Here is a 25545-nt window from a genome sequence, read left to right as displayed (position 1 = left end):
CAGTTTTGATCTTGTTATCTCTTCAAACAATATAACAATGTCCATTAGCTATTGTTTTAAAAATTTTCAAAAAGTGCAAAGTATTACCTTGTATCTTTGATGCTATGTTTGTTCTGTATTTTGCCTGCTGTTTCTACCTCCCTCCAAGGTGAGTTGCTTTCTCTACCCAGTCAGTTTCTAGTACTTAACAGTTCATGTCTACTGACTCAGGAGTAGCACCCAGAAGTGATTTCTCTAATTCAGGTCTAGTCTCAATTTTAGGAGGACTCTGTGTTCCTCAGTCTTGGAGATGGAGACTTCTCAATGATTCCGTGTTTCTCAGCTGTGTTGGTTGTAGTTTGTTTGTTTGTTTGTTTGGGTTTTTGAGGTTTATTTTTGGCAGCTTGACACAAACTAGTCATATCTGAGAAGAGGGAATCTTAACCGAGAAAACGCCTTCATAAGATTGGCCTGCAAACAGTTCTGCTGAATATTTCTTAATTAGTAATTGATATGGCAGAGTTCATTCCATGTGGGTGGTGCCACCTCTAGGAAGGTGGTCCTGGGCTTCATAAGAAAACAGACTGAGCAAACCACAAGGAGCAAGCCAGTAGCAGCGCTCCTCCATGGCCTCTGCACCAGCTTCTGCCTTTCCATCTCTCCTTGCCTTGAGTTCCTGCCCTGACTTCCCTCAGTGATGAACTGTAATGTAGAACTGTAAGATAAAATAAACCCTTTCCTCCCCAAGTTTCTTTTGATCCTGGTGTTTAATCACAGCAGTAGAAGCCCTAAGACATCAACACTTAAAGATCTATGGTGATCTCCAACCATGACAGCTTCCCCTCCCCTGCTAAGAGTGTGAATTGTCACCATTTTCCTTTTTGTGTTCTTAATAAGTCTTCACCAGAACCAAAGGGGAGATCACCTTGCTATTTTCCCTCCACTTGCCATGGGATTTGTTCCTATGTGATCTGCCATGTTTGTGTGTCTGCTTGTTGTATATGTTATGAGAGTTTGACCTACATTTATGCCTGTGTGCCAGGTACATGCCTGGTTTTCACAGGGGTCATAAAAAGGCATCAGAACCCTTGAAACTGGGATTATAGATGGTTGTGAGCCGCTATGTGGGTTCTGGGAATTGAGCCCAGGTCCTCTGGAGGAGCAACAAGTGCTGCTAATTGCCAGATCGTCTCTCTAATCACTGTGAAGTGTTTTGAACCTGAACCCAAGGGACAATCTTTATTCGGTCATTCTACTGTCCCCAGTTAATCATGGATACCTGCCAGCCCCTCATGGTGAAGAATCTGTGATGGATGGAATCTCCTCCTTGGGTCTTTGGTTTCCAGGAATTCTATACCCTTGGTGTAGCTCGTGTGCAGCTTTTAGCACTTTAGTAAACTATAGCGTCTAGTCACTCTCCAAACGTGCAGGAGAGTGTTTCCATCTGGAGAGGGAGGGTGAGCTAGTTAATACTCACAATTCGCTCCTCCCAAGTCTCTGCCTACCTCTATATTTCAGGAAAACTCTTCCCTCACCCCCACCCCCATGGTGTTGTCTTCCTGCGATGGTTTTTATCATTTTCACTTTTCAGTTCCTTCATCCTCCTCTGCCAGACAAGGGTACCTTCATTAGGAGACAAAGACATGACACAGACATTGGTTTGGGCTCTAAAAGAGCTAGAGTTTTCTGCGAATTGGGGCCATGAGATAGGCATCCCATCTTTATTGCCTTCCCATGTCCCAGCACACACAGTTCTGAAGTCCCCACAATAAGAAGCCTTTTCATCTATAAACACCACATGGTCTAACTCTGCCTTTGCTGCATTGCCCTCCCCCCAAAGCTAGCTGGGCTTCCCACTTTTGAAAGTTCAATTTTTTTCCTAGAGGAGCTTCTTCACTGCCTCCTTGGACCAGACTTTAGTCCAAAATGCCACTTCCTTATCCTTCAACCCTTGGGCTGCCTGAGTGGTTGCACCAATCTTCAAGTATCCTTCGTTCTTATCGTATTCTGGCCATGCAGAAAATGTCTTCTCATTGGGATTCCTGGAATCAAAATCAAAGTTTCTCAAATCTGCTATGTGGTTTCCCGTGTTTCTCTCTAAATTGGATGGATCTTCGGTGTATGGATATATATTGCTCCCATGGGACTTACCGCTCTGGGGATGAGGAGCGCTCCATCTACTTGGACAGCCTGACCACTCTTAGAGAGCTCTCATTGTCAAAGTACTATGGTCATATATGCTCAGGCCTTTGTCCACTCAAACTTTAAAATCCACCTCTTCCCCCATTCCTCTCCCCACGACATCCTACTTCTCCCACTAACCCTGTCCACCAGTCTCACCCAGTCCAAGCAAAATTGCCCCAAAACTTCATCACCATCTTGCTGACGTTGATCTCTTCACTTGAGGCACCACCTGTGAGGAAGAGGAGAAAAGCCTTTAGTTGCTCCTCCTGGTCCATAGGCCAACAGCATCTCTGCCGTGCAAGCCTTTACCGTGATGGGTTCTGTACTCTTATTCCATATCAACTGGTGAAAATCTGCATGTGAATAAAATCCTGACCAATTTCACACATTCAGCAATGAGCAGGTGGTTCGTTAGTAAGCTGGATGCTTTTGCTTTCTAGGCTGCATCTTCAGATTTTCCCATGAGAATGAGATGCCAGCAGGCTTTCTCTACCTTGTAGGATTGCTATTGACTGTTGGGTCTTTCTTTAAGACTCTCTCTCTCTCTCACACACACACACACACACACACACACACACACAACTTTAATAGTCTGAAATACATGAGAAATGTGAAGATCCATTGGGTAATTCATCTTGGAGACACTGGTGTGCCATGGAGACACTGGTGTGCCATGAGAGAGGTCATGAGTCACATGCAACTGCTGAGAGTTAAGGTATGGTAGACATTTGTGAAAATATTCAAATAGTGCATAAGCTAAAAATATGTGAGTTTTAAATAAATAGTGACATATGGAGAAATAGTTTATGCCTAACTCAAAGTTAATGCCAATTCCAGCCCTCCCCATATCCCTATGAGTAGGAAACTACTGGCACTCTCTCTTTCAAGCAATGCCCTGCAGGTGAAGTTACAGGTCAGGATTCTAAGAGACTGTATACTGGAGACACAAGCACAGCCCTCTTACATGCACATTGGGCAGGGAAAGACTAGGGACTGCTCAAGCTACCTCAGCTCCATTCTGTTGAACCATGAAATTAAGATCAAAGAGGAGAAAGTCTCCCAAGGATACCCAAAAAAGACTGGAGCTCAGGCCTTCTAATTCCAGGCTCATAACTAAGAAGGAACTATTACCTTTTGTAAATGGGGCACCAAATACTGAGAAGAGTTCATCCCCATGGTCACCCGTCACATTCTCAGGTTTCAGATCCGATGAGAAGCTTGGGCGATACTGAAATTCATACATGTAGACGGGGGCTCCAGCATCTGAGAAGACACCGATCCATGTTCAATTCATATGGAGGCATAAATCTGGATGGCATCAAGGTTTCCAGCTCCAAAAGCAGCTCCTCACTGTTCCCTGGCACTCTCCACTTCTACCATCTCTGCTGACCACATGTGTGGCAGTGTGGCATCATGAGCGTCCTGATCTTCCTGGGTCACCTCCTCATCTCCTGACTGCTGCTTTCCAAAATCACCTTCTGAATTAACTGCATTCATTTGGGTCTCTTCCTCAGCATGAGCTACTTACTAGCAGTTAATACAGCAGGACAGTACACATCCCCGATCATGTAGAACCAGGCTTAGGGCCTAACTCTCAGCAGTGTCCGCATCTCTCCGTGCTCGGAGATAAATGGGTCAGAAACTAATACTGATGCTAGCGACCCTCTGCAACACAATCCCCGGGTCTCACCTCTGTGATGACGAGCCACAATGACAGATGGCACGGCACATAACACATCTCCGATCAAGTCTACAAACCGGTCTCTGTTTTGGACAAGGTCTTCTGCCCCTCCTAAGTATTCCTTAATGACTGCAGGAATCACATCCTCGGGGACATTCTGAAATGGATCAAGGAAGTAACCCCTGTCCTAAATGGTAAGCAATGTGATTTCTTTGGCCAGTTTATACTTCTTTGTTGATCAAGAACCTTTTTTAACCCTTTAGTCTCTGCTAGGTTGATGAAGGGTTAAAGGCATGAAAATGAGACAGAACCCCAAGCCTACATATGTGTGTGCCACTGGTGTTTCTGTTCTTTGAGATGATCCCCCAGCCCTTTGTGCTTCCTTCGTCAATTCTCACAATCCCCCATCAGTCTCTTACGAGAAAGGGACTCGATTTCCTCAGAAGAGATGTGGCTGTCTTCTTGTCCAGTTTGCCTAAAGAGAGTGGATATCCCATAATCTGTTGAAAAAAAAATATTGAGCACGTGAGAATCTTCAAGAATTAACAGAAAGAACCCAGTAATTAAGTCAAGAACTCAAAAAAGCATGAAATTTCTTTGTTGGGTCTCAATGAACATAGATCTTCCAAGAGTTAAAAAAAAAAATTAGTGAGACAAAAGGACTTACATCTAGAAGCTCAAAACATACTAAAGCACGTGCACACAGACATGTGCGTGCATGTGCGCATGTGCGTGTGGTGTGTGTGTGTATGTGTTGTGTGTGTGTGTATTAGACATGTTAATCTATGGGGTATGCTGGTCCTCCAGTTGATGAGAAAATATTTAAACAACGGTGATGTATACAGAAGCAGAGAGCTCAGGGACAGAGGCCATAGAACACACATCCCTCAGACTCAGGTGACAGAGGAAACCAATATCAGTCATAATGCTTGTGTTCTTGGTGACCTCTGAAATCTCTGCAGTGCGAGTTGCAGAACACTATGCATGCTCTGGTCATATCCGAACCTCTACACTCAGAGACAGGACTATCACATGGCCAAGTAGCACAGCAGCCAAAGGAACACCCTGGAATAAGCAGAACCTCCTACAACGCCTGCCTGAGAAAATGTGATGCTTTCAGATGCAGTCATTCTAAAAAGCTTCAATTGTTGACCATTTTCCTGCTTGGGATATGACTCCTAGACTCAAAATATTTTCTCAAGGATGTGAAAGTAATCTCTAAACAATAAAAATAACTCAAAACATGTTTGAATAACATATTGCGGGAGACAAGTCTTGGCCAGACTGCCAGTCTCCATGGAAAGGTACTTGAATTCCATGTGCACTGCACTTCACAATCCTGCGTCCTATCATGAAGAAGGCTGACAGTTGTCCTGCAGGTGACTGTTAGTTCACAAAGCCTGGGTGTAGCCATTGGACTCAACTGAAGTGCCCTCTTTGTTCTCAGCTCATCCTGGAGTCATCTATATCTTTAGTGTCAGAGATGTGAGTTCCAGTCATGATTGATTGTTTGACTTACTGCAGTCATGTTACTGCATAAAGCCTATCCTATTGCTTTAGCTAGCATCTGGCTTAGCTGTCCACCGAGGGGCCTTAGGTCACGTGTGGAGATCCACAGGACCTGGAACTCCACATGCAAACTGGAAACAGTTATGCCAGGCCCAGCTCTCCTGAACCTCTAGCTCCTTCCCATATCTGACATCCTTCTGAGAGAGGCACAATTAGTATCTCTATGGGTCAATTCAGGACTCTTTAATAGGAAGACAGGTATTCATGAGATACCGTACGAGGTCTTTGAGGCCTGAACCCTCCAGGAGACATTTGAACCATCCTGGAGAAGATTTATGTGGCAATGTCTACTCAGGACAATGAGTTCAACCTCGCTGGACTCCAAAAAGAGGTAGTAAAGACAAAAGCCTTGAATAACTTAGGGTGGAAGAGTGTGTCCGCATGACGTCTGTACTTTCTTACCAGTGGAAGAAGCCAACCAAACTCTTGTTTGTTGATGCCCACCATGTACGGGACAGTGCTGAAGCTCTTCTCAGCCAGGATCTCTTCTGGAGTCTTCGGCAGGAACACTCCATCAACTGCAGTCGGCAGGAAGGGGCAGTTCTGGGGGAGAAAACAATGCAATATCTGTGATTGTTTCTTCCCAGAGAATGCTTACGTTCTTATCTTTGTGAATGCAAGGCCAGAACCCAGACTTTGGCAGCTATGAGCCATAGTCGCAGAGACTTGGAGTCCTGACAAGGGGGCTGAGACACGAGGACAGAGTTCCAACTGGGAGCTAGCAATAATGATGCAGAGGGGTGTGCATAGCATCTTCATTTAAATTAAAATATACTTGATATGAGAATAATTGACGTTTATTTACACATAAATATATATGTATACATATAGATATTACACAATTATGGCGATATTGCTCTTCATAGTAACTATGTCTTCAAAGTTGCAGTAAATATAAAATTAGCAAATACTGTGTCACTGCTCCAAAGAGAAATCTAGAGTTGGAATTCTCAAACCCTAGGAGCCTCTGGTTACAAAGTTTCCATTAGTTCTTATTTGTGTGGGAGTTCCTGTTTATAAATGCATTATGCTGTTTAGGTTATTAATGCATGCAGCATTTATAAAGTACAATGGCGAGGAAAGGTTTAACATTTTTCTGATCTGAGTAACTCAACTGTAAACTCCTTTTGGTTTCAGTCTCACAAGCATGCTTTCTATCATGTTTTTTAAAAGAATTCATCATCATGAGCTGGGCTTAGTGGCCCATGCCTGAAATTCTAACATTCAGGAGCCTGTGGCAGGAGGATCGCTACGATTTTGAAGTGAGCCTGAGCTACATTCTGAAATCCAGATTAGCCCGGGCTAGAGACGGAGACATCATCTCCAAAAAGAGGTAAAGAAGGCAGGGAGGAAAAAGAAAGAAAAACCAAACCTTCAGAACAAAAGAAATAGTTAACCAGCTCTCGTGTCTGCAGACGGCCGCCTTTCCATCCCGCCCAGCTTTACCACACTGCACACAGAGCAGTTCTTCCCCACAGCAAGACAAACAGATACATTTCCTTCCTCTTCAGGATATGCTGTGCTGTTAACTAAGGCTCCCACCACCTGCCAGTTTCATTTCTCTCTTAAATCTGAACACATAACATCTTTTTTTCCCCTGGTCACACATTCCAAAACTGAAATGGAGATGCCTTAGGCAGTGGAATGTTCGAAGGGAGCCTCCTCCCAGCAGTGCCATTTTGGAAGAATGAAATGTAAACAAGAATGGGGAAATCTAGCGGGGGATATACTGTTGACAGGGAGCACTGATGTAGGAGTCAGACAGGACTTAACTCTTATCCTCATCTTACCCTGAAAAATGATTTTCCCTCGTAGGGCATCATGTATACACACAAGGAATTTATACAGGAAAATTCTCCATTCATATTTCAACATAAAATAACACTAAGAAGATTAAAAATTTATAATTCAGAGGGAAAAGTTCCTTACCTCTCTGAGGTCTCCAAGTAAATTGACCTTAAAAGGTTTCTGTGAAGATAGAGGTAGAGACTTTGGTGAGATGGTCGCCATGTGTAAGAGCTGATCCATTGGCCATCATCCCTAAGGTATCAGATTCTCCCTCCTGGCTCCTCCTTATGTGAGCCCAAGGTAACAGAAGACTGCACAGAATTCTCTGAATATTGGCATGGGCTAGGATGAGAGGAGATAGAATCAAACGGGCAAAGTCTCAGACTCAGAGCCAAGATTGCTGGAGCTCTGGGAAAGACACTAATGCCTATGCCTAGGGTATTCTTTATCTTTTCTACCTACTCATTTTCCCTGGTAACTACACCCCCAATTCTCCTTTGAGGAAAAAAGAAATAATAAAATGACTTTGGTAGCAGGGATACAATGGTGAGATAGAGCAGGAGGTAGAACGGACCATCAAAAGAGAACTGGTTTGTCCCCCTCCCACCCTTCCCCGCCCTCACTTTTTCAACTCAGACATCTGCATGTGAGTTGAGTCACCATAGCCCTGAACTTAAGAGACTAGTCCAAAGACAGATACACACACTGTCAATCCAACAGAATTCAAATCAGATGCCGGGACTAGACTGTTTAGAAGGAAATGGGACATAACTGTGAAGTGCTCTGTCTTTAACGTGACAAGAAGATAAATGTGCTTCAGAAAGACGCCAGTAAAGAAACATGGAAAGCTGCGGTGTGGACCCTCAATAACATCTCCAGAGTGCCACATCCCAAGACATGAGTCACCTGAATTTTCTGTTGCTCTTTCCTTTCTCTGTCTGAAGCCTCTTGCCTCTTGTTCTCTTACAATTAGCAAAGCCTAACCCTAACAATCTCACTGACCTGTCTAAACCATGCTTTTCTGTAGTGTGTTTATCAAGACTGCAGTGTTCACAATCCTATGGCTTGGCTTTCAGGTCTGGCCTCTATCTGAGACTCAGTCCTAGGATCCATCCGCTGTAGTGGATAGGGTAACGCCTATAATGCCTTGATCCTACACAAAGAACTAAAGGCAACTTGGGGAAAGTCGGGAGCTAAGGGAGGTGGTACCGTCCCCAGGAAGAGCACACCCATTGATTGCCCAGTACCAAACGATCAACCCTGAGAACATAAATACAAGAAGCATTTTATGAACAGGTTGAGGAATATGTTTGAATAGACAAATACATGTATTTATGCAATAACTATTAGTGAGAAAAGAGGTCACAAATTTGAAGGAGGGTAGGAAAAAACATGAGAGCATCTGGAAGGATGAAAAGGAAAGAAGAGATTTTGTAGTTGTATAACCTTAGAAATAAAAAATTAGCTATACTGGATGGATGGATGGATGGATGGATGGATGGATGGATGGATGGATGACAAATAAAGATATAGTATGGGGGAAAAGCCTAGCATGTTGGCACTCACCTTTAATCCCAGGCTCAGGAGGCAGAGGCAGGCGGATCTGTGAATTCGAGCCTAGCCTGGTCTGTAGAGGGAGTTCTGAGACAGCCAGGACTATACAGAGAACCTCTGTCTAGAAAAACGAAAGAGAAAGGGAGAAAGAAAGGAAGAAGGGAAGGAAGAAGGGAAGGAGGGAGGGAAGGAAGAATAGGAAGTCTATTCCCAAAATTGGGAAAGAATCTCATAAAATCTAAATTATTGGAATAATAATAAAATAGTTTATTACTTAGAAAACATTTTAAGAAGTGAAAATAAATTGTGGCACAATCCTTTATTTAAAATGTGTTTAATAACCCCATTTTAAAATTCATAACAGTAATTATTTGTGGAATGGGGAATTTTAATTTTTAAATAGATATGAAACATTAATAGGATGATTTATTTCTTTAGGATAGAAATGGTTGTAGTATTTTGTTTTGTTGAAGAGCTGAGGACTTTGCCCTGGCTGTGCCAGTGCTATATAGTACAGGTCACATCCCCAGCCCTCTTACACAATTTTCATTTGTAGTGTAATGTAATACCTGCTGCTTTGGGGCTTTCTTATAGTCAAGATATTTCATAAGAACATAGAATGATAAGTTTGGATCAAAAGGCTTCTAATAGATGAGAACTTTCCCAGCCAGACCACTCAAAGCAAGGCACAGCTGAATAGGTAAGTCCTGAGATAAGGACACAGGTGGGGCCACTCAGAAGAGAATACCTACCAATTTCAGGTTGATCTCCATGAGTTCGTCCTCTGTCTTCTGGCGAAGGCAGCTAACCATAGCAGCTGATGTGGTTGTTTTACACCCAGCAGCAATGGCCACTTGCTATACAAAATCAAAAGTAACAGCAGAGGTCAAGGTCAATGGCCCTTCCCTCCATCCATGTAGACAGAAGGGTTTGCTGCCATCTTCGATTTCTGAAGAAGACAGGGAGTCCTTGAAAATCCTCTGGACCCACAGGCATGTGACCAGCCGAGGTTGACATCGGCTTCTAACTGAAATAATGGCATTCTATCTATATCTCTGTTATTTGAACTTTAAAAATGGGCACAATTGTCAAAGCAGAGGACTTAACATGAGCTGTGTTCAATTCAGTGAAGAGTAAGGGATCTTAAATTTCACTGTATGCTTCACAACAGCCTCTTCCACTCTCTGGTCATTTCCTGTTCATTTTTCTACCAGTAAATGAGAGTGATTATTGCACCTGCCTCATAAGGAAAGCTAGTGCCAGGGATATAGTGAAGGAAGGTTTCATATCCTCATATGTCACAATGTATAGGACGCCTAGACAGCACAAATTATGTGAAGATATATCCAAACTTAGAGAACATGGTTTGAGTGGAGCCCTGCAGGCTTTCTGGCTCAGCTGTTCTCATGTCTGGTATTCCTTGAGCATCTTTAATTTTGTCATACGATATATTCCAATTCCAGTTTCCCCTCCCCCAACTCCTCCCAGATCCTCCTACCTCCACACCTATCCAAATTCACACTCTTCCAATCTCTCTCTCATGATAATATATAATAATATATCTCATAATAATAATAGTAGCAATCATGATGAGGAGGAGGAGGGTTATAACAACAAATAGGAAAAAGGTCAAAGAAAAAGCAGTAGAAACTTATAGAAGCAGTGACACACATGTTCACAAGCAGAAACCTCATAGAATCACAAAACTGGAAATCAAATGCCCAGACCAAGTATTATCACACACATACACACACACACACACACACACACACACACACACACACATGCACCCCTCCAAAAATGTTACTGGGTTCATTTTGTCTTGGCCCTGTATGGGGCCTGCCCTTAATAGTAGATTGTATATTCAGTGAGATTCAGTCAGAGAACACTATTTTTTTTCCTTTTGTGAACAGTACTTTTGAGGGCTCATGTTCACTTCCTCTCTCTGCACTGGGACCTCGTGTGGTTTAGGCCTGAATCTCTAGGCAAGAAAGATTGCCAAGGACTCCAGAAGAGCAGGAGAAAGAGCATGGGAGCTGCCTAAGGTAGGTCTTACCTCAGCGATAGGTTTGACATCTTTCCTGACCATACCAGGGGTGAGGGCCACACCACTCTCAGAAATGGCCCTGTGGAAGAGGTTCTTGGCCAGAGGAGACAGCACCTGACAGGAAGAAGCAGAGCTTGTATTCACAGGAGTGGTCAGTGACTCTCTTGCCTTTGAAGTCTCCCTCTATCTGCTTCTTGGCCCTGGCTGTTCAGCCGGGGACTTTGGTACGCTATAGACACAACCGTGTATCCCAGAAAGCATCTCAGGCTGCCTGTATGGCCATTCCTGAGATGAAACTGGTGTGGAACCAGAGTTTGGAAGGAAGCCAAACAGAAAGTTAAATACTCAATCATAATGACAAAACTATTGGAAAGAGAGCAATCCCTGACATCAAATCCACATAAGCACTTCTATTTCTTAGAATTAACCCTATAAAAAGCTATTTTGAACCCCCTACCCCCACGTGCCCAAAAAAAGAGCCTAGCTAAAGTTTTACCTCATATGCCTGAGGTTCTGGGTTTGAGCCAAAGTAGAGAAAGGAAACAAAAATAAAAATGTATATGATAAAGGAGCTACAAAAGAGAAATCTAAGACTCTCCATGATATTTACAATGGAAAATTTGTGTTTTTTTTTTTTAAGAATTTTATACAATGAGACTTTTTTTTTTCTTTTTCTTTTTTGGATTTTCGAGACAGGGTTTCTCTGCAGCTTTTGATTCCTGTCCTGGAACTAGCTCTTGTAGACCAGGCTGGCCTTACAATGAGTTTTTATCATATTCACCTCTCCTCTCCCAGTTCCCCACTGGCCCATCCCTCTTCCCTACCTGCCCAACTTGTGTCCTTGTATTTTTAAACCCACAAAGTCCATATGGTCTTGAAGTTTTGGCCACTGGAGCTTATTCTACCTACCAGGAGATAACCCCTTAAAATTGTGGTTCTTGACCTTCCTAATGCTGCAACCCTTTAATACAGTTCCTCATGCTGTGGTGACTCCCAACCATAAAATTATTTTTGTTGCTACTTCAGAACTGTAATTTTGTTCCTGTTACAGAAGCTAATATAAACATCTGTGTTTTCTGATGGCCGTAGGTGACACCCATGAAAGGGTCATTCACTCTTCACAGGGGTCACAACCTACAGGCTGAGAACTGCTGCCTTAAGAAAAACTAGCACTTCTTGTCCCAGTAATTATCAATTGCAATAGCTCCTCAGATAGAGGTAGAACTCCATGCCACCCTTCCCTTTCCGTGCTGAGATATGTCTGCCTTGAGCTCTCACAGGCCTTGTGCCTGTTGTCATGACTACTGTGAGTTAACATGTGCAGCTGCCCTATCACGCCATCCGTGTGTTGCCGTCATCCACCACCTCTAGCTCATACAATCCTCCCACTTCTTCTGCAATGATCCTTGAGTCTTGGGAGAAGAAGTATGATATAGATACCCATTTAGGGCTGCTGCACATCCTGTAGTCTCTTATCTCGGCACCCTGTCCAGTTTCAAGTCTCTGCATTCATCACCATCTACTGAAAAAAAGAAAGATGCTTCTCTGGTGAGGGTTGAGAGAATGCACTAACCCGTAGGTATAAGGATAAATTCTTAGAGGTTGCTTTATTACTATGCTCATTTAGCAAAATAATAGCAGTATGTTTGATGTGGGATGATGTGAATATGTTTTATTATCATTGGTTAATAAACAAGCTAATTTGCCCAATAGCTAGACAGAATAAAACCAGGTGGAAAATCCAAGCGAGATATGGAGAGAAAGAAGGCGGAGTCAGGGAGACCCCAGCAACTGCCAGAGAAACAAGACGTGAGGTAATAAACCATGAAGCTTGAGGTAAAATATACAGTAATAGAAATGGGTTGGTTTAAGTTGTAAGGGCTAGTTAATAATAAGCCTGAGCTAATAGACCAAACAGTTTGCAATTATTATAAGCTTCGGAGTGGTTATTTGGGAACTGGTAAGTGAGAGAGAAACCTCCAGTTACATATGTTCTCCCCTAAAGCCTGTGACTCATCTAGCTGCAGGCTCTTGCTAGAAAACTGTGCCAAGATAACTCGAAATTTCGTTATTAGGAGATTGAATAGGTAAAAATTCATCCTAGCCATGGAGTATCATTAAATTATAAAAGATAATTTACATAAGAGAATTAATGCTTTGGGAGAATTAATACACTATATCACAATATTAAAAGGAAGTGCTTAAAAATTGTAGATAGATGAGGCCATAGGGATAACCCTGTGCTCCTCCGTGAGGCAGCCGAAGAGTTCCTTACCTCTCCCAACACCTTCTGTGTCCTCAGTATCCATAACCTACTTCCACACCAACACGACACATCACTGTCCCCTGGACTGTGTCCCCTGGACTGTGTCTGTGTCCCACATTCTCTGTTCTACTCTCCACTTGTCACTTGGCTCATTCTTCCCCTCAGCCACCTTTATCAACCTCTCGTTCCTCAAACCCAGGTGCTCTGCCTCTAAGGATAGAAAAATCCTCATATCACCTAGAGGAAACCCTTGTCTGTTATCAAGTCCCCTCAACACATAGACCTATCTTTTAGCCATTGAATGACATTCTGTCTAACTCATTTTTTTTTTGCTTCTCCCTATTTTATTCGATCAACCCCTAGTTCCCTAGACTGGTAAAGTCCCAATGCTAAGTGATTAGCAAAGAAGAAGAGCCTCTACAAGAAAAGATGGGTATGTCACTGATACAGACAGAATTGGATGATACTGCATAAACCTCAGTTCTAAGCTTTCTGGGGTCAAGGAAAAGTTGACCCTTTGCTCAACACTATCTGATATTGTACAATTAGTAAATTGAACTCAAGGAGAGCAAAAATACCATGGCTGGATTGACTGGCCTCCAAGAGATCCTATTAATGGTCACATAAAGTCTAGGCATGAGACCTGGTGCCAGGGACACTTACAAGAACAGAGACACTTTCACCTCCTGCTGACTCTCCAAAGATGGTCACAGAGCCTGGGTCTCCTCCAAAGTTGACAATGTTGTCCTGAACCCAGCGTAATGCAGCCAGCTGATCCAGGTGGCCCCAGTTCCCTCGGCTATGTTCATCTCCTGTGCTGCAAGAAAATAGGGTGCAAGTATGGACAGATATGTCACAGCAGGTTCTAAAGAGCACAGATTGACCAGGAGCTCAGCGTGAGCTTCCAGGAATAAGTCTTCTTCTGCATTCATGACACAGGGACCTTCATTGCCCCTAATCCTGATAGCACTGTTCTAGGTGGGGCTTTCCTCTCCCATAAAGTGTGTGCTGAGGTATCATTATGTACCCCAGAGTGGTTTAAGACCTAGAGCACACCTGAGAACTAAACAAAAACTTCCAAAAATCAGAACAAGATGAAAAGAGAGCATAATGCCATCAAGTGGGGACATTAAAATGAGCCAAGGAGCTAGCAGGAGGCCTGGAGGAAAGAATGAAAGATTTCACGACCATGGAGGGATCCTTTGAGACACCAGCATTTAATGGGGCCTGAATAGAATGAACACATCTATCTCAGAAATGATCAGAGGGAGGAAGGAGAGCCAAGTACAAAGGCCTCAGGATCATGAGAACAAAGCTGTGTATGAAACTACTGTGTAATGTGCGAAGAGTATGCATTATGAGCCTTGGCCAGGACTTGTATGTCCTTGTAGACCAAATGGGGACCCTCTCCAGTGGTAAGACATAACTCACTCTGACATACACATAATCAAATCCTGATATTAGCAATATTTTAATAATAAATGGTTAAGATATCATTCAGGGCAAAGACATAGGGCTTTGATTAGTAGGAAGAAATAGATTCAAGGTAACTAGATTCTGAGCATATTTCAAAGGAAAGCAAGAAAATTTGATATGGAACTGAATGTAGAGAGGGCAAAAAAGAAGAATCCAGGTTTCTAGGAAGCCTTTCTCCTGATCAAAGGGGAAGGTGGAGCTGACAGCACCTATATAGAGAAACTTGGAAGAAAGAGATATATATTTTTAGGGAGATACATGGAGTCTACAGTTCCATGAACACTGTAAAGGCATTCTGTAGACATCCCAGGGAAACAAGACAAGGGAGCTAAAGGCAAGTGCCTGAGGTTCAAAGGAGAGCTGAGGACTACAGATGGGGAGCAGCAAATGGACAGCTGGAATCACTTGGGGCTTCATTGGGGAGGGAGATGATGCATCCAACAAGATGGTGCATAACCAAAGCCAGGAGAAAGATTCTCTCAAAGAGGCAGTAGCAACTGACTGTTGTGGCTGATGCAGTGAGTCCCATGTGGTTAGGAGTACCATTGAAGGTCTCAATTTTCCTCTGTGGCAGCCTGGATAACATGGGCAGATGAAAACATGCCTGCAGGAGCACTCACTAAGTTCATTCAGAAGATGGTCCTTCCTTTCCTTTCCTGTGAGAAGATGTATAGCATTTGACAACTATTCAACCACTGTGCTATGCAGTGACCACAAGTACAGAGGAATGCAGTGTATTGTCAGCACACGTCAAGAGAGGTGAACGTTTCAGAAGGGATAACACTAAGAGTGGGCCATAGAGAACATGTCAGGGTATCCCAGGGTAGCGATCAAAGCAGGAGAAACAGTACAAACATTCAAAAGTAGATCCACAGGCATTACTTGGGAAGGAGGAGGTGGGTGAAGCTAATAATGAAGGGAGCAGACGTTTTTTGAAAGAGTTGAGCAAATGGCTCTATGAGAGATTACATCACTATAGCTTGGTTCTAAAGTCTTTGAATCGGCAGCTGTTATGACTTAGATGTGGTTTGTGCTACCTAGGCTTATTGCTCCCCAATGCAGCAAGAATATACAGTGATGGATCCTGTAATAGACAAGACCCAATGGAAGGTGTGATGGAGGAGGGTCATCTGTCTATATGTTACTTTCATTGGTTAATAAAGAGACTGCCTTGGCCTTCTAATAGGGCAGAAAATTAGGTGGGTGGAGTAGACAGAACAGAATGCTGGGAAGAAGGCAATGAGGCAGACGCCATGAAGCTCTGGCCCAAGATGGACGTAGGTTAGAATCTTCCCGGTAAGCCACCACCTCGTAGTGCTACACACATTAATAGAAATGGGTTAATCAAGATGTGAGAGTTAGCCAGTAAGAGGCTAGAGCTAATGGGCCAGGCAGTGTTTAAATGAATACAATTTGTGTGTTGTTATTTCGGGTGTAAAGCTAGCCGGGCAGGAGCCAGGCGGGACGAAAAGCAGGCCTGCTCGCCTCATAGCTACAAAGATGATTAGGTCTTCAGGTGCTACACTTGGAAGGTATCTGTGAGAAAGCTCTTATAGTAAGAACAAGGCTCCTCTTTTTGGTTTCCTAGATCACCATGAACTATATCTAGGTGTCTAAGTGGAAGACTCCATGTTGATGCATTGACAATGTGGCAGTGCTAATAAAGGGCCTCACCAGATGCCACCATGAGGTCACTTGATCTTGGACTTTGACTTTCAAAGAAAAAAATCTGAATTCACCTTTTTGTTATTGTGCACCATCAGTATGTAACTGACGATTATGGGAGTTAATGTACAGTCTCTAGTGACCTACCTGAAAAATCCCCAGATGCCCAGGCGATACTGAATGGCCACCACTACCACGTTCTCAAGGGCAGAGAGGGCCAGTCCATCATAGGTGGATGCCCCACCCACCACCAGAGAACCTCCATGGATCCACACCATCACCTGCAGGACACAGCAGCAAGGACCATAAGAAGCAGCACTAGGAAGGCCATTAGAAACTGTCTATGTTGGTTGTCTTTTCCTCACCCTGCCTGAAGGAGGTCAGTGCCCAAAGTCTGTCAGTGCCTACCAAGGATGCAACAAAAAGCATCGTCTTCCATCTCCTCTCACCAGCGCTGGGCCCAACCATCCAAGTTTATGTCTCCTGGAAGTGCTTGCCTTTCGCTCCCATCCTGAATACCATGTATTCTAATGCTCTTCACATTAATAGCACCACTGCAGGCACAGGAAGGACCAAGGATGTCCTGTTTTCCCAAATATTCATTCCCAGACTTTTCATCTACTTGAATTTATACTCCATATCAGTTAGCTCTTAGTGATGGGTGAAATTATATTGTGTGTGGTGACTACCTCAAGACTCATTTATTCCTGCTGGGATGTTTTGAATGAGAATGACTCCCATAGGCTCATATATTTGAATGTTTGGTCCCTGATTGGTGGAAATACTTTGGAAGGATTAGGAAAGGTCACCTTGGTGGAATTGCTTTGGAAGGATTTTTAAAGGTCACCTTGTTGGAGTAGATAACTTCACTGTGCCTGAGTTTTGGAGGTTTCAAAGATCCATGCCAAGCCATGAGAGTGGTGAAATAATATTACAACTTTGCCAATAAAGAAAAACTTGCAATTTGTGACATATACCAAGAACTGACATTCAAGCATTAGAAATAACTTTGTTATCTGTTCTTGGTGTCATTCACTTCTAGGACTCTTCAACCTGAGAACACTGTAACCCTAGTTTATGTTATAATTGTCTTCATTACTTTTTTCTTTTAATACTAGTTTTGGCATTTAATGGTAATAGACTTACACTATCTCTCTTTTGATATACTTTAACTTTAGATTACTCTTCTAAAATGTTCTTTTGTGTCTTGTCACATTCTCAATATATAACCATGAAGGCATTTGTTCCTGTTGTTTCAACAACATTCTAAAGAGTAAAGTACATAACACAGAGATCACACCGATGATTCAGGGCAGTCATGCCATGGTTTTGATGGTTCTTACCCTTTCTGGGGCCACTGGTTGGTACAGTCATGCTGCTCTTGCTTAGGCTTGGTATTTATAACCATGTAAAATTTGTGTCTTCTAAGATATGACTATTTCAAATGACATCCCTAATGATTCAAGGATTCTAGTCAACTTCTGCTACGGGAAGTTCAGTCTCCGCTCCAACTGGTAAAGTAGAGTTTGTGATCTCTCTTACAAAGACTCATTTATTCCTGCTGGGATGTTTTGAATGAGAATGACTCCCATAGGCTCATATATTGAATGTTTGGTCCCTGGTTGGTGGAAATACTTTGGAAGAATTAGGAAAGGTCACCTTGGTGGAATTGCTTTGGAAGACAGATTATCATCTTTCAGTCCCCCCCCCCAAAAAAAAAGTACTCTAGGGATCACAGCTCTCAGGGTGGGGAGATTAGGATAGAGAGGGGTACTCCAGAGGAATCAAGATTGATAAATGAGAGAATCCAATGGCAGAGGAAAACTGGAAACCCTTCTGACCATGGGGGAAAAAAATAGCCCGTATGGAAGCCAAGACCAGTGATCTTCAAATGCTGGCAAAGCCAGGCTGTGAACAACTGTGCAAATGATTTATGAAAGAGAGATTGTCATAGCTCAGACCCCTTCCAGCTCTCCAGCTCCCTTCATTCCCAGCAGTACTTTTTTCTAATAAACTTTCTCTATTTCTATCACTATTTATGTGTCCCTGATCCATCCTTTATTCCAGAAAACAAGAATCCAGATGTCTTTGTAGGAGTGCTCTGGACACTAACCCACACCTATAATACTAGGAGGCAAGGCTGTGAGAATGGCCCATGAACCTCCTCTTACTGACCCCAAATCTGACTGTGTATGGGTACCCTGAGTGCACATAGAAGATGAAGCAAGTGTGAGTGAGCTCTGTCCCCACTTCCTTGTGGTTTCAAAGCACATACAGAACAAAACAGGAATTCTAAGATCACAACTTCTCCCTTCACTCCTAGGCTAAAAGCCAGGGCATCTCAGGGAGGTCACAATACCCTGACCTCTTCCACCCATGAGTCATTTTCTGTTCCAGCAGTCCCTTCAACTTCAGCCTCCAACTAATAGATAGCTCCATTTCTGGGCCTTCATTTATTTGGAAAATTCTAACTCCTTGGGTCATCAGCCTGTGATGAGATGAGGAGGACAATGAGCTGTTAAGTCCCAGATGTTTGGCCACCATGCTTCTTACACTGTCTCCCTCTGCACCCTCCACACCACCATAGGACAGGAGGTTTTACATGTGATAGTTGTGGACTGTGGAAGTGACAGCTGTGTGCTGTGGAAAAGCCTCATATCATGCTTAGCTCTTGACAAAGACACTGGCTTGGTGATCAGAAAACCCAATCTCTTTTCCTCTGTCATTAATGGCTGATGTCCTTTTCTTCAATTATTGCCCCAGTTTCTCTGTAAAATAAAAAGTTCACCACTTTTTTCTAAGAGTCGTCCCAGGTTTTAATTGGCTTCAGATTATACCTAGGCTGCTCTGAGGATCATATTCTCTCTCTAGTAACTAAGACTAGTCCATGCCTTTCCGTTGGTGTCAGGGAACTTGAAAGAGCAAGGTGCGTACGGCAATCTCCACTACAGTCTGGTTGACATCTCTGGGACAGCATGAGGGAAGGAATACTTGCAGTCCCAATAGTTACAGAATGCTATGGATCTCTGAACTAATCCTGACCCATAGAGCCCCTAGACCCAGCTTCCTTCATCCCCCTCCAGTTGCACAGAAAAGCCAGATGCTGGAAATCACAAGTCCAGATCAGTGGTCCCCATGCTCACCGGCAGCCTCATGCTCTTCGTCAGGTCAGCAGGAGTGTAAATATTTAGGTAGAGACAGTCTTCAGAAAACTGGAGAGGAATGTTCTCCTTTCTGTTGGTGAAGAGATCGGAGAGCATTTTCCCTACCGAAGCATCTTGGGAGCACCTGAGAGGGAGAGAGAATATCTGAGGTCCACCAGACAGATACTAGGCATGTCACCTGTGAAGCTTGAACCTGGAAATGTGGTAGGTATCAAGGGTAAGAGGGTCTTTGAGATTCCTGAGGAACCCTGGGATGCTGTAGAGTCTCCTGAATCTGCAGAGAGAATGCAGACCTGGCATCATTCCTCTTCCTGGAGTGTTCAGGCTGCCTTACTCCATGAAAGGAGCTGTTCACACACCAACTTGCCCTGGGAGATGGCACTCCCTGCTTTGTCCGATGGCCTTTCTTCTGCTAGGCTTTGTATGGACTATAGGGGGGGCCTACTTCTCTACCACATAAATTGATACAGTTCTTGAGAGTCTTCCATCAACCAGAAGAGCTACCTCCAATGACTCACAGCCCATAGCAGGTCAGGGGTCATTTCTCTGTGGGACAAATAGATGCATTCTAGTCCTGCCTCAGTGACTAAGGTGCTAGGTGACATTGGGTGAATTTCTTTCCTGCTCTGGTCCCTAATCTTTCAGGTGCAGAATGCTATCTTGAGGGACATTGCAGCCCTGGCCTGCTAAGTTTCTAATTATTCACCTGCCCCAATAACCATTGGTTACTTCCCTGATGAAAGGTCTTGGAAATTATTCCCAGATGGTAACTTTTAATGAGAACTGAGTTCTCCTAGTTGGTTTAAATTGGCATTCGTTTAGAGTACCTTTATGCGATAACTCCTTTGAGCTCCAGATTAGCCACAAGTGTGTTCTTTCATGTCCTCGATTTATAAATGAGAAAGATGGGGCACAGGTTGATTAGAGAAACTGCCCAAGATATCATGAGCAGGAGGGAAGCATATTTACATTCCATGTAAAGGATAACCAACATCCCCTGAGCCCAGTAGTCAAGTGGTAGGATCTGAGATACTAGAGAGGAATTTCCGGTTTCCATCTTGGAGAGTGTGTCCTATGTCAACAATAGCAATGTGTTTTAATTTTCAAATATCAAAGAGGAAAAAGAGTTCAACACCGCCAGTAATTTAGATAACTATAACACAAAGATTTGATACTATAAATTATTACTGTGATTTTTATATTGTTATTTTTCTTATTCAGTAACCACAAAACAAGCATTCTTTGATTAAGTCCAAACATTGGCAAGCATCTGCTAAATAAAGACTTTTTCATATATCAATGAAAGAAATGTGAATGTTTAGAATATTTATGAAGGGAAATTGAGCCAAAAGCACATATTATTTGACTCAGTAATGTCATTGCTGGGGCTGAAATATTCATGAAATTGTGTAATTATGTTCCTAAAACATATCCACAATATTCTTATTCATTTCGTCAAGCATGTCAAAGACAACTCAATAACCTCCCCCAAAGAAATTGAGTAAATAAACTATATATTTCAATAGCAAAATTTAGACAGCTCCTTAACATCAGGCTGTGATAATTATGCTATGGAATGATGTTGATATTGATGATATTCTTATAAATGAATAAAGAATCCGCCACAGTGCCTCTATGTATAATCAGGAAGAAATTGTACCACAAAGACATGGACGAGAAAGTACGACAGAAAAGCCCTCAATTCTCTCTGGGTGACGAAATGGGTGCGGTTTCAGTTTTCCTGTCTCCGCTTCCTGTATTTCCCAACAATTTTTTGCAAACTGCTTGCTTTATACTTGTAATCAAGAAATGAAAAGACTAAGTGTTGTCTTAAAGGGAAAGACATTTTAGAAGACCAAAAGAAGTGGGGTTCTAGAACCCTCTGGAAGGACCTGAGAAGACGGACAGTGTCTGAACTGACTTTGGCAGGTGTCTGGACTTCTTGGGTAGTGGCGGTTGGACCACCTGGAGTACCCAGCTTTCTTCACCCACGGGCCACAGTGACAAGGAACACCGACCACCAGTCAGCCTGTGACTAGTTAGCAAGACTGAATTTGCAGTGAACCTCCATTACCTCTCACTCACATCCATTCTTACCCAACCCACACCACCCCACCAACATTTAAGACAGAACAGACAGAATCTTACTGTTCAACTTCTTTATCTCATCAAAGCACTTAGCATTTCTATCATATTCACTAAATAATTTATTAGTTTACTTGTTGTCTCCTATCAGCAAGAATCATGAAGATAACTGTTTTCTTTGCTCATGGATTCAAACTCCCAGGGCATGCCCAACTCACAAGAAGCACATGGTGGATACGGGCTCTAAGAAGGTGTGACAGTTTTACACTGGTTTAATTTCTACAGTGCTCTTAGGGACTCCAATTTTTTACAGAACTGCCTGACTTCTTTCTGTGTCACTGAGAGAGATGTCCCTGTTGGATGAGACCCAGGCCCACCCCAGAGGCTTACATAGGAGGGTAGGAGGTAGCATCCTTCACAAAGCTCCAGGGCTCCACAGGCTGTGGTGGAGCAAACCTCAGGGAGCCAAGAGGAGGCTTGGCAAAGGGAACTCCCAGGAAGACGGCCACAGGCTGTTCGGATTCTTCTAAGCTGACATACTTCCCCAGGACTTTGCCATGAACAGTGTTCACCATGGGTGGTGAGGATGGGTGTCCTGCTGGACAAGAAAACATGAGGACACATCAGAGGGGAAAAGACCAGACCTGAATTCCAGGAGTTTTTCCACTATCTATGCATGTGACCTTGAGTAAGTCGCCTCAACTCTTTTCACATAAAATAAAGAAGATAATTCTTTTTTTTTTTGGTTTTTCGAGATTAATAACTCATAAGAATGATGGAATGAATAAATCAGAACTGGAGGTATAAAACTATCCAAGCAAAGTGGTTGTAAACAGAGAACTTCTACTGAACAAGACCTTTAGTTTCTCTCTCAAAAGCCTCCAGAAGTATTTATCTATTGTGGTCCCAGGGCGTGATGGGTGAGAGGATGAGCAGGAAGGATAGCCTCTTGTCTCTGGGGGAATGCCCAGTACAGAAAGAGCCACAGACATATTTGCCCTGGCTCTGGAGTGAAAGAGGTTTTATCCTGGGAAAGAACAGGAAGGGTTTTAGGAGTCAGAAGAAATGAGACCTCCTAACTGGTGTGATAGTGGAGGAACTGGATTTACAGATGGGGAGAGAGGGAGTAAGGTAAGATAGGAAGAGAGTGTATAAAACAGAGAAAAGAGACCGTGTGACGACCCAGAGAGTCCAGAGCATAGGGCCTGGCTGGGAATGGTGCAGGTGACTATGAAGCCACCAAGTAGAGTTCCATGAGGAGAGGGAGATGGAGAAGATGGCCTGGGATGAGCAGATAGAATCTAGCATTGGATTGAGATTATTTTGTGGTCAATAATCTGCGACAAGCATGCTGGAGGACAAAATATTTAGTTCTACAACTTTCCTCTGTTAGCTCTGAGCTGTGCCATACAGAGAGTAAAGACTGGGTATCAGGCTTCTGTGTGCTCATGACAAGATTCTCTCAGAGAAAACAATGCTTCTACACTGCCATGCTTCTGATTGCGGGGAACACTGAATCAATCCCATCCTCTTTCAACACTCCATTATGGTCAGTCCCGACACATCCTTGTCTGGGCTTCAGTAATCTATGCACCAGGGTACCATCTGCAGGAAATTATATCCTGACTCCTGCCCTCCCAGTTGCTGTGGAGACAGGTAAATTGTCAACATCTCTCCCAAAATGTGTGGGCAGAGAGGAAAACAATCCAGATTTGGCCTAAGAGAAGAATAGTCCAAGTATTAGACATGCTTTATGGGGGAGATTTAAAGAATAATATTTGTACTTCTTTTTTTAAATTTATTTATTTATTAAAGATTTCTGCCTCTTCCCTGCCACAACCTCCCATTTCCCTCCCCCTCCCCTGATCAAGTCCCCCCTCCCTCTTCTAATTCTCTTGTTCATTCTGGATTTTTCTCGTGTAATTATTGATAATTAGTAATCACTTGTAGTTGATGAATATAGTAATGATATACATTCCTGATGAAAAAAGTATTATGTAATATATGTGTTGCGCACCGAGCCCCTGTGTCTGCACTCTGTGCGCTATAACCCAGTTCTTGAGCTTCAGGCAAGGGACTGGAGGTTGAGAATACAGACGCAAACAGACAGAGAGACAGCGACACAGGTCATCCTTGAATTCCCCAAGAATGCCTCCTTTATTGTGTTCAGGGGCAGATTATATAGAGATAGCCACGCCCCAGCCAAACCCACCAGAAACCACTCTCCTGCCATCAGGAACTCCTGAAGGTCTCGTGCTCAGAGCAGCTGTAGGCACTCAGATCAGGGGATTACAAGAAATTCAGGATCTGGGGTCTCACTGTTCCCAACATATATGGACTGCTAGCATATAATGAGTAAATGATTTAAGATAAATTGAAAATAAAAACAGTATTCAAGTCTCATAGTACCCATGGTCAGTTACATGCTAAGGATATTCACGTTTTTTATGGTGACTGCTAATTATTACAAATATCTCTCTTATGAACTTTCACGGAGACATGCCCAGTTAGTCCCCAATTTCTGGTATTCTGACTTACAATGCTTTCAGTCTAAGATGGAGAACATAGCCCCACCAATAATCTAAAAACACAATCATTAATACCAGAAACTCTAAAGTGAAGCAACAAACTCCTATGTCTGCTCCATGGTTACCACCAACAGTCCTGTATGTCTATGGTCAGCAGCCTTGAGGGGGAATAAATTCCCTGAGGAGGAGCAAAGAAAGGACCATGAGCAGTTGTGGATTATATAATAGGGAGTGTACACAGATTCACATATCAGGCACTTGCTGTGTGCCAAGTGTGCATTCTAGTCCCTGGTACAGTTTCTCAAGCCTTGCTGAGTGCTTGTCAATATGCCCACTTAAGTGGTGAATGAGTGGGATTTGGAAGCAGCCTGTAGTGAGCTCCTAAAAACGAAAATATATTGGCATTGCCAGAGTAACATCCCGTTCCAAATTTGGGTCCTTCCCAGCTCTGCCTTGCACTCAGTTCCCAGCCTCTCATGGTGCCATATGTCCAGAAAGAAGATTAAAATCCAGAAGAGGCTTGGGTTGCCAGGACTCTGATAGCTCACTAGCTCATCACCAGCTTCACGTGGGTCTCATAGCCTGAACCATCCTCAAGCTGTCCTGGTTACCCAAAACTGAACACCAGAAAATGGAAACAGCCTATGTGTCCCCAAAGTCCTCTGAGATAACTCTATATAGCCTGTCATACACACAAATTTTTTTCCACCTTTCCCCTTCCTTTCAGGGGAAACACAAAGGCCATTGCCCACCCTCTCTCCACCCCACACCTCCTGAGTGACCTGACGCCCATTGGCAGCACTCATGTCCTATGTGGGCATCCTTCTCTAGCATGAGCTAAGTGTTCTAGAAAAAAGCACCACTTTCCTCCTCACTACAGCCTAATAAGATAAGCATTATTACTACCCATATTTTAGAAATAGGGTCACCCAGACACAGAAAAATGAACACCAGCTAAAGGATGCACAGCTTAACGCCTGAGCTACATTTAGACCCACATTCCATCCAGCTCCTGGTCCATACTTTAACATCCTGCTAAAAAGAAAAATTTAAAGATCTATTTTAGAGATTTCATGATCCAGCTAGAGATAGACTGAGAATCAAGGGGGAAATAATCTGATCTTTTTGAACATCCCTATGTAAAGCCTGCCATCAGCATAGTGGCCTCCTGAGCTTGCTGCCTGCCACAGGGTCTTAGGTACTGTATGGTCGTCTGTATCATCTCTCATGGCCAAGGATGGTTGTACGTGACTGCCCCAAATTCAAGCATGTGCTTTGAGCATAAACTGTGCTACAGAACCAACCCTGTCATCCCTTGCAGTTCTGCCCACCTCTTCCCTGGAACAGGGCTTCTGTGTGTCTGTATTTCAGGGGACTTACCATAAGCCATGCAAACAGGAAGTAAAATCAGGACCAGAACGTGGAAACTCATCATGGAATGACAACGGTTCTTCCAGCTCTGACTTCTCTGTGCTCCTCTTAAAGGATGTCCGTCTCCTCCCCAAACCTCAAACTCCGCCCTGCAGAAGTAGACCAACTACATCATCTAAAGTAGCAGA

The 25545-nt window shown here is 43.3% G+C and overlaps 1 protein-coding gene across 2 annotated transcripts; it reads right to left on the bottom strand.

Moving 5' to 3' along the window:
• Positions 1 to 1634: 1634 nt before the first annotated feature.
• Positions 1635 to 25474, bottom strand: LOC142852289 (liver carboxylesterase 1-like). Of its 2 annotated transcripts, none has more exons than XM_075976921.1 (14): positions 25367 to 25474; positions 21849 to 22056; positions 19353 to 19497; positions 16357 to 16490; positions 13732 to 13885; positions 10812 to 10916; positions 9508 to 9612; positions 7343 to 7381; positions 5816 to 5956; positions 4264 to 4344; positions 3854 to 4001; positions 3295 to 3426; positions 2320 to 2392; positions 1635 to 2021 (listed from the first exon to the last, which is right to left on the bottom strand). In XM_075976921.1, the coding sequence occupies exons 1-14, from the start codon at positions 25419 to 25421 to the stop codon at positions 1859 to 1861; spliced, it is 1683 nt and encodes a 560-aa protein (XP_075833036.1). In that variant the 5' UTR covers positions 25422 to 25474; the 3' UTR covers positions 1635 to 1858. The 2 variants fall into 2 exon arrangements, with proteins under 2 accessions (XP_075833036.1, XP_075833037.1); XM_075976922.1 differs by having other exon boundaries at positions 21849 to 22053; positions 25367 to 25472.
• Between the last annotated feature and the right edge of the window lie 71 nt (positions 25475 to 25545).

Source organism: Microtus pennsylvanicus, chromosome 6, assembly GCF_037038515.1.
Source record: "Microtus pennsylvanicus isolate mMicPen1 chromosome 6, mMicPen1.hap1, whole genome shotgun sequence".
NCBI lineage: Eukaryota > Metazoa > Chordata > Mammalia > Rodentia > Cricetidae > Microtus > Microtus pennsylvanicus.
Note: the sequence above shows the minus strand (reverse complement) of the source record. Positions and strands in the feature narration are given on the sequence as shown.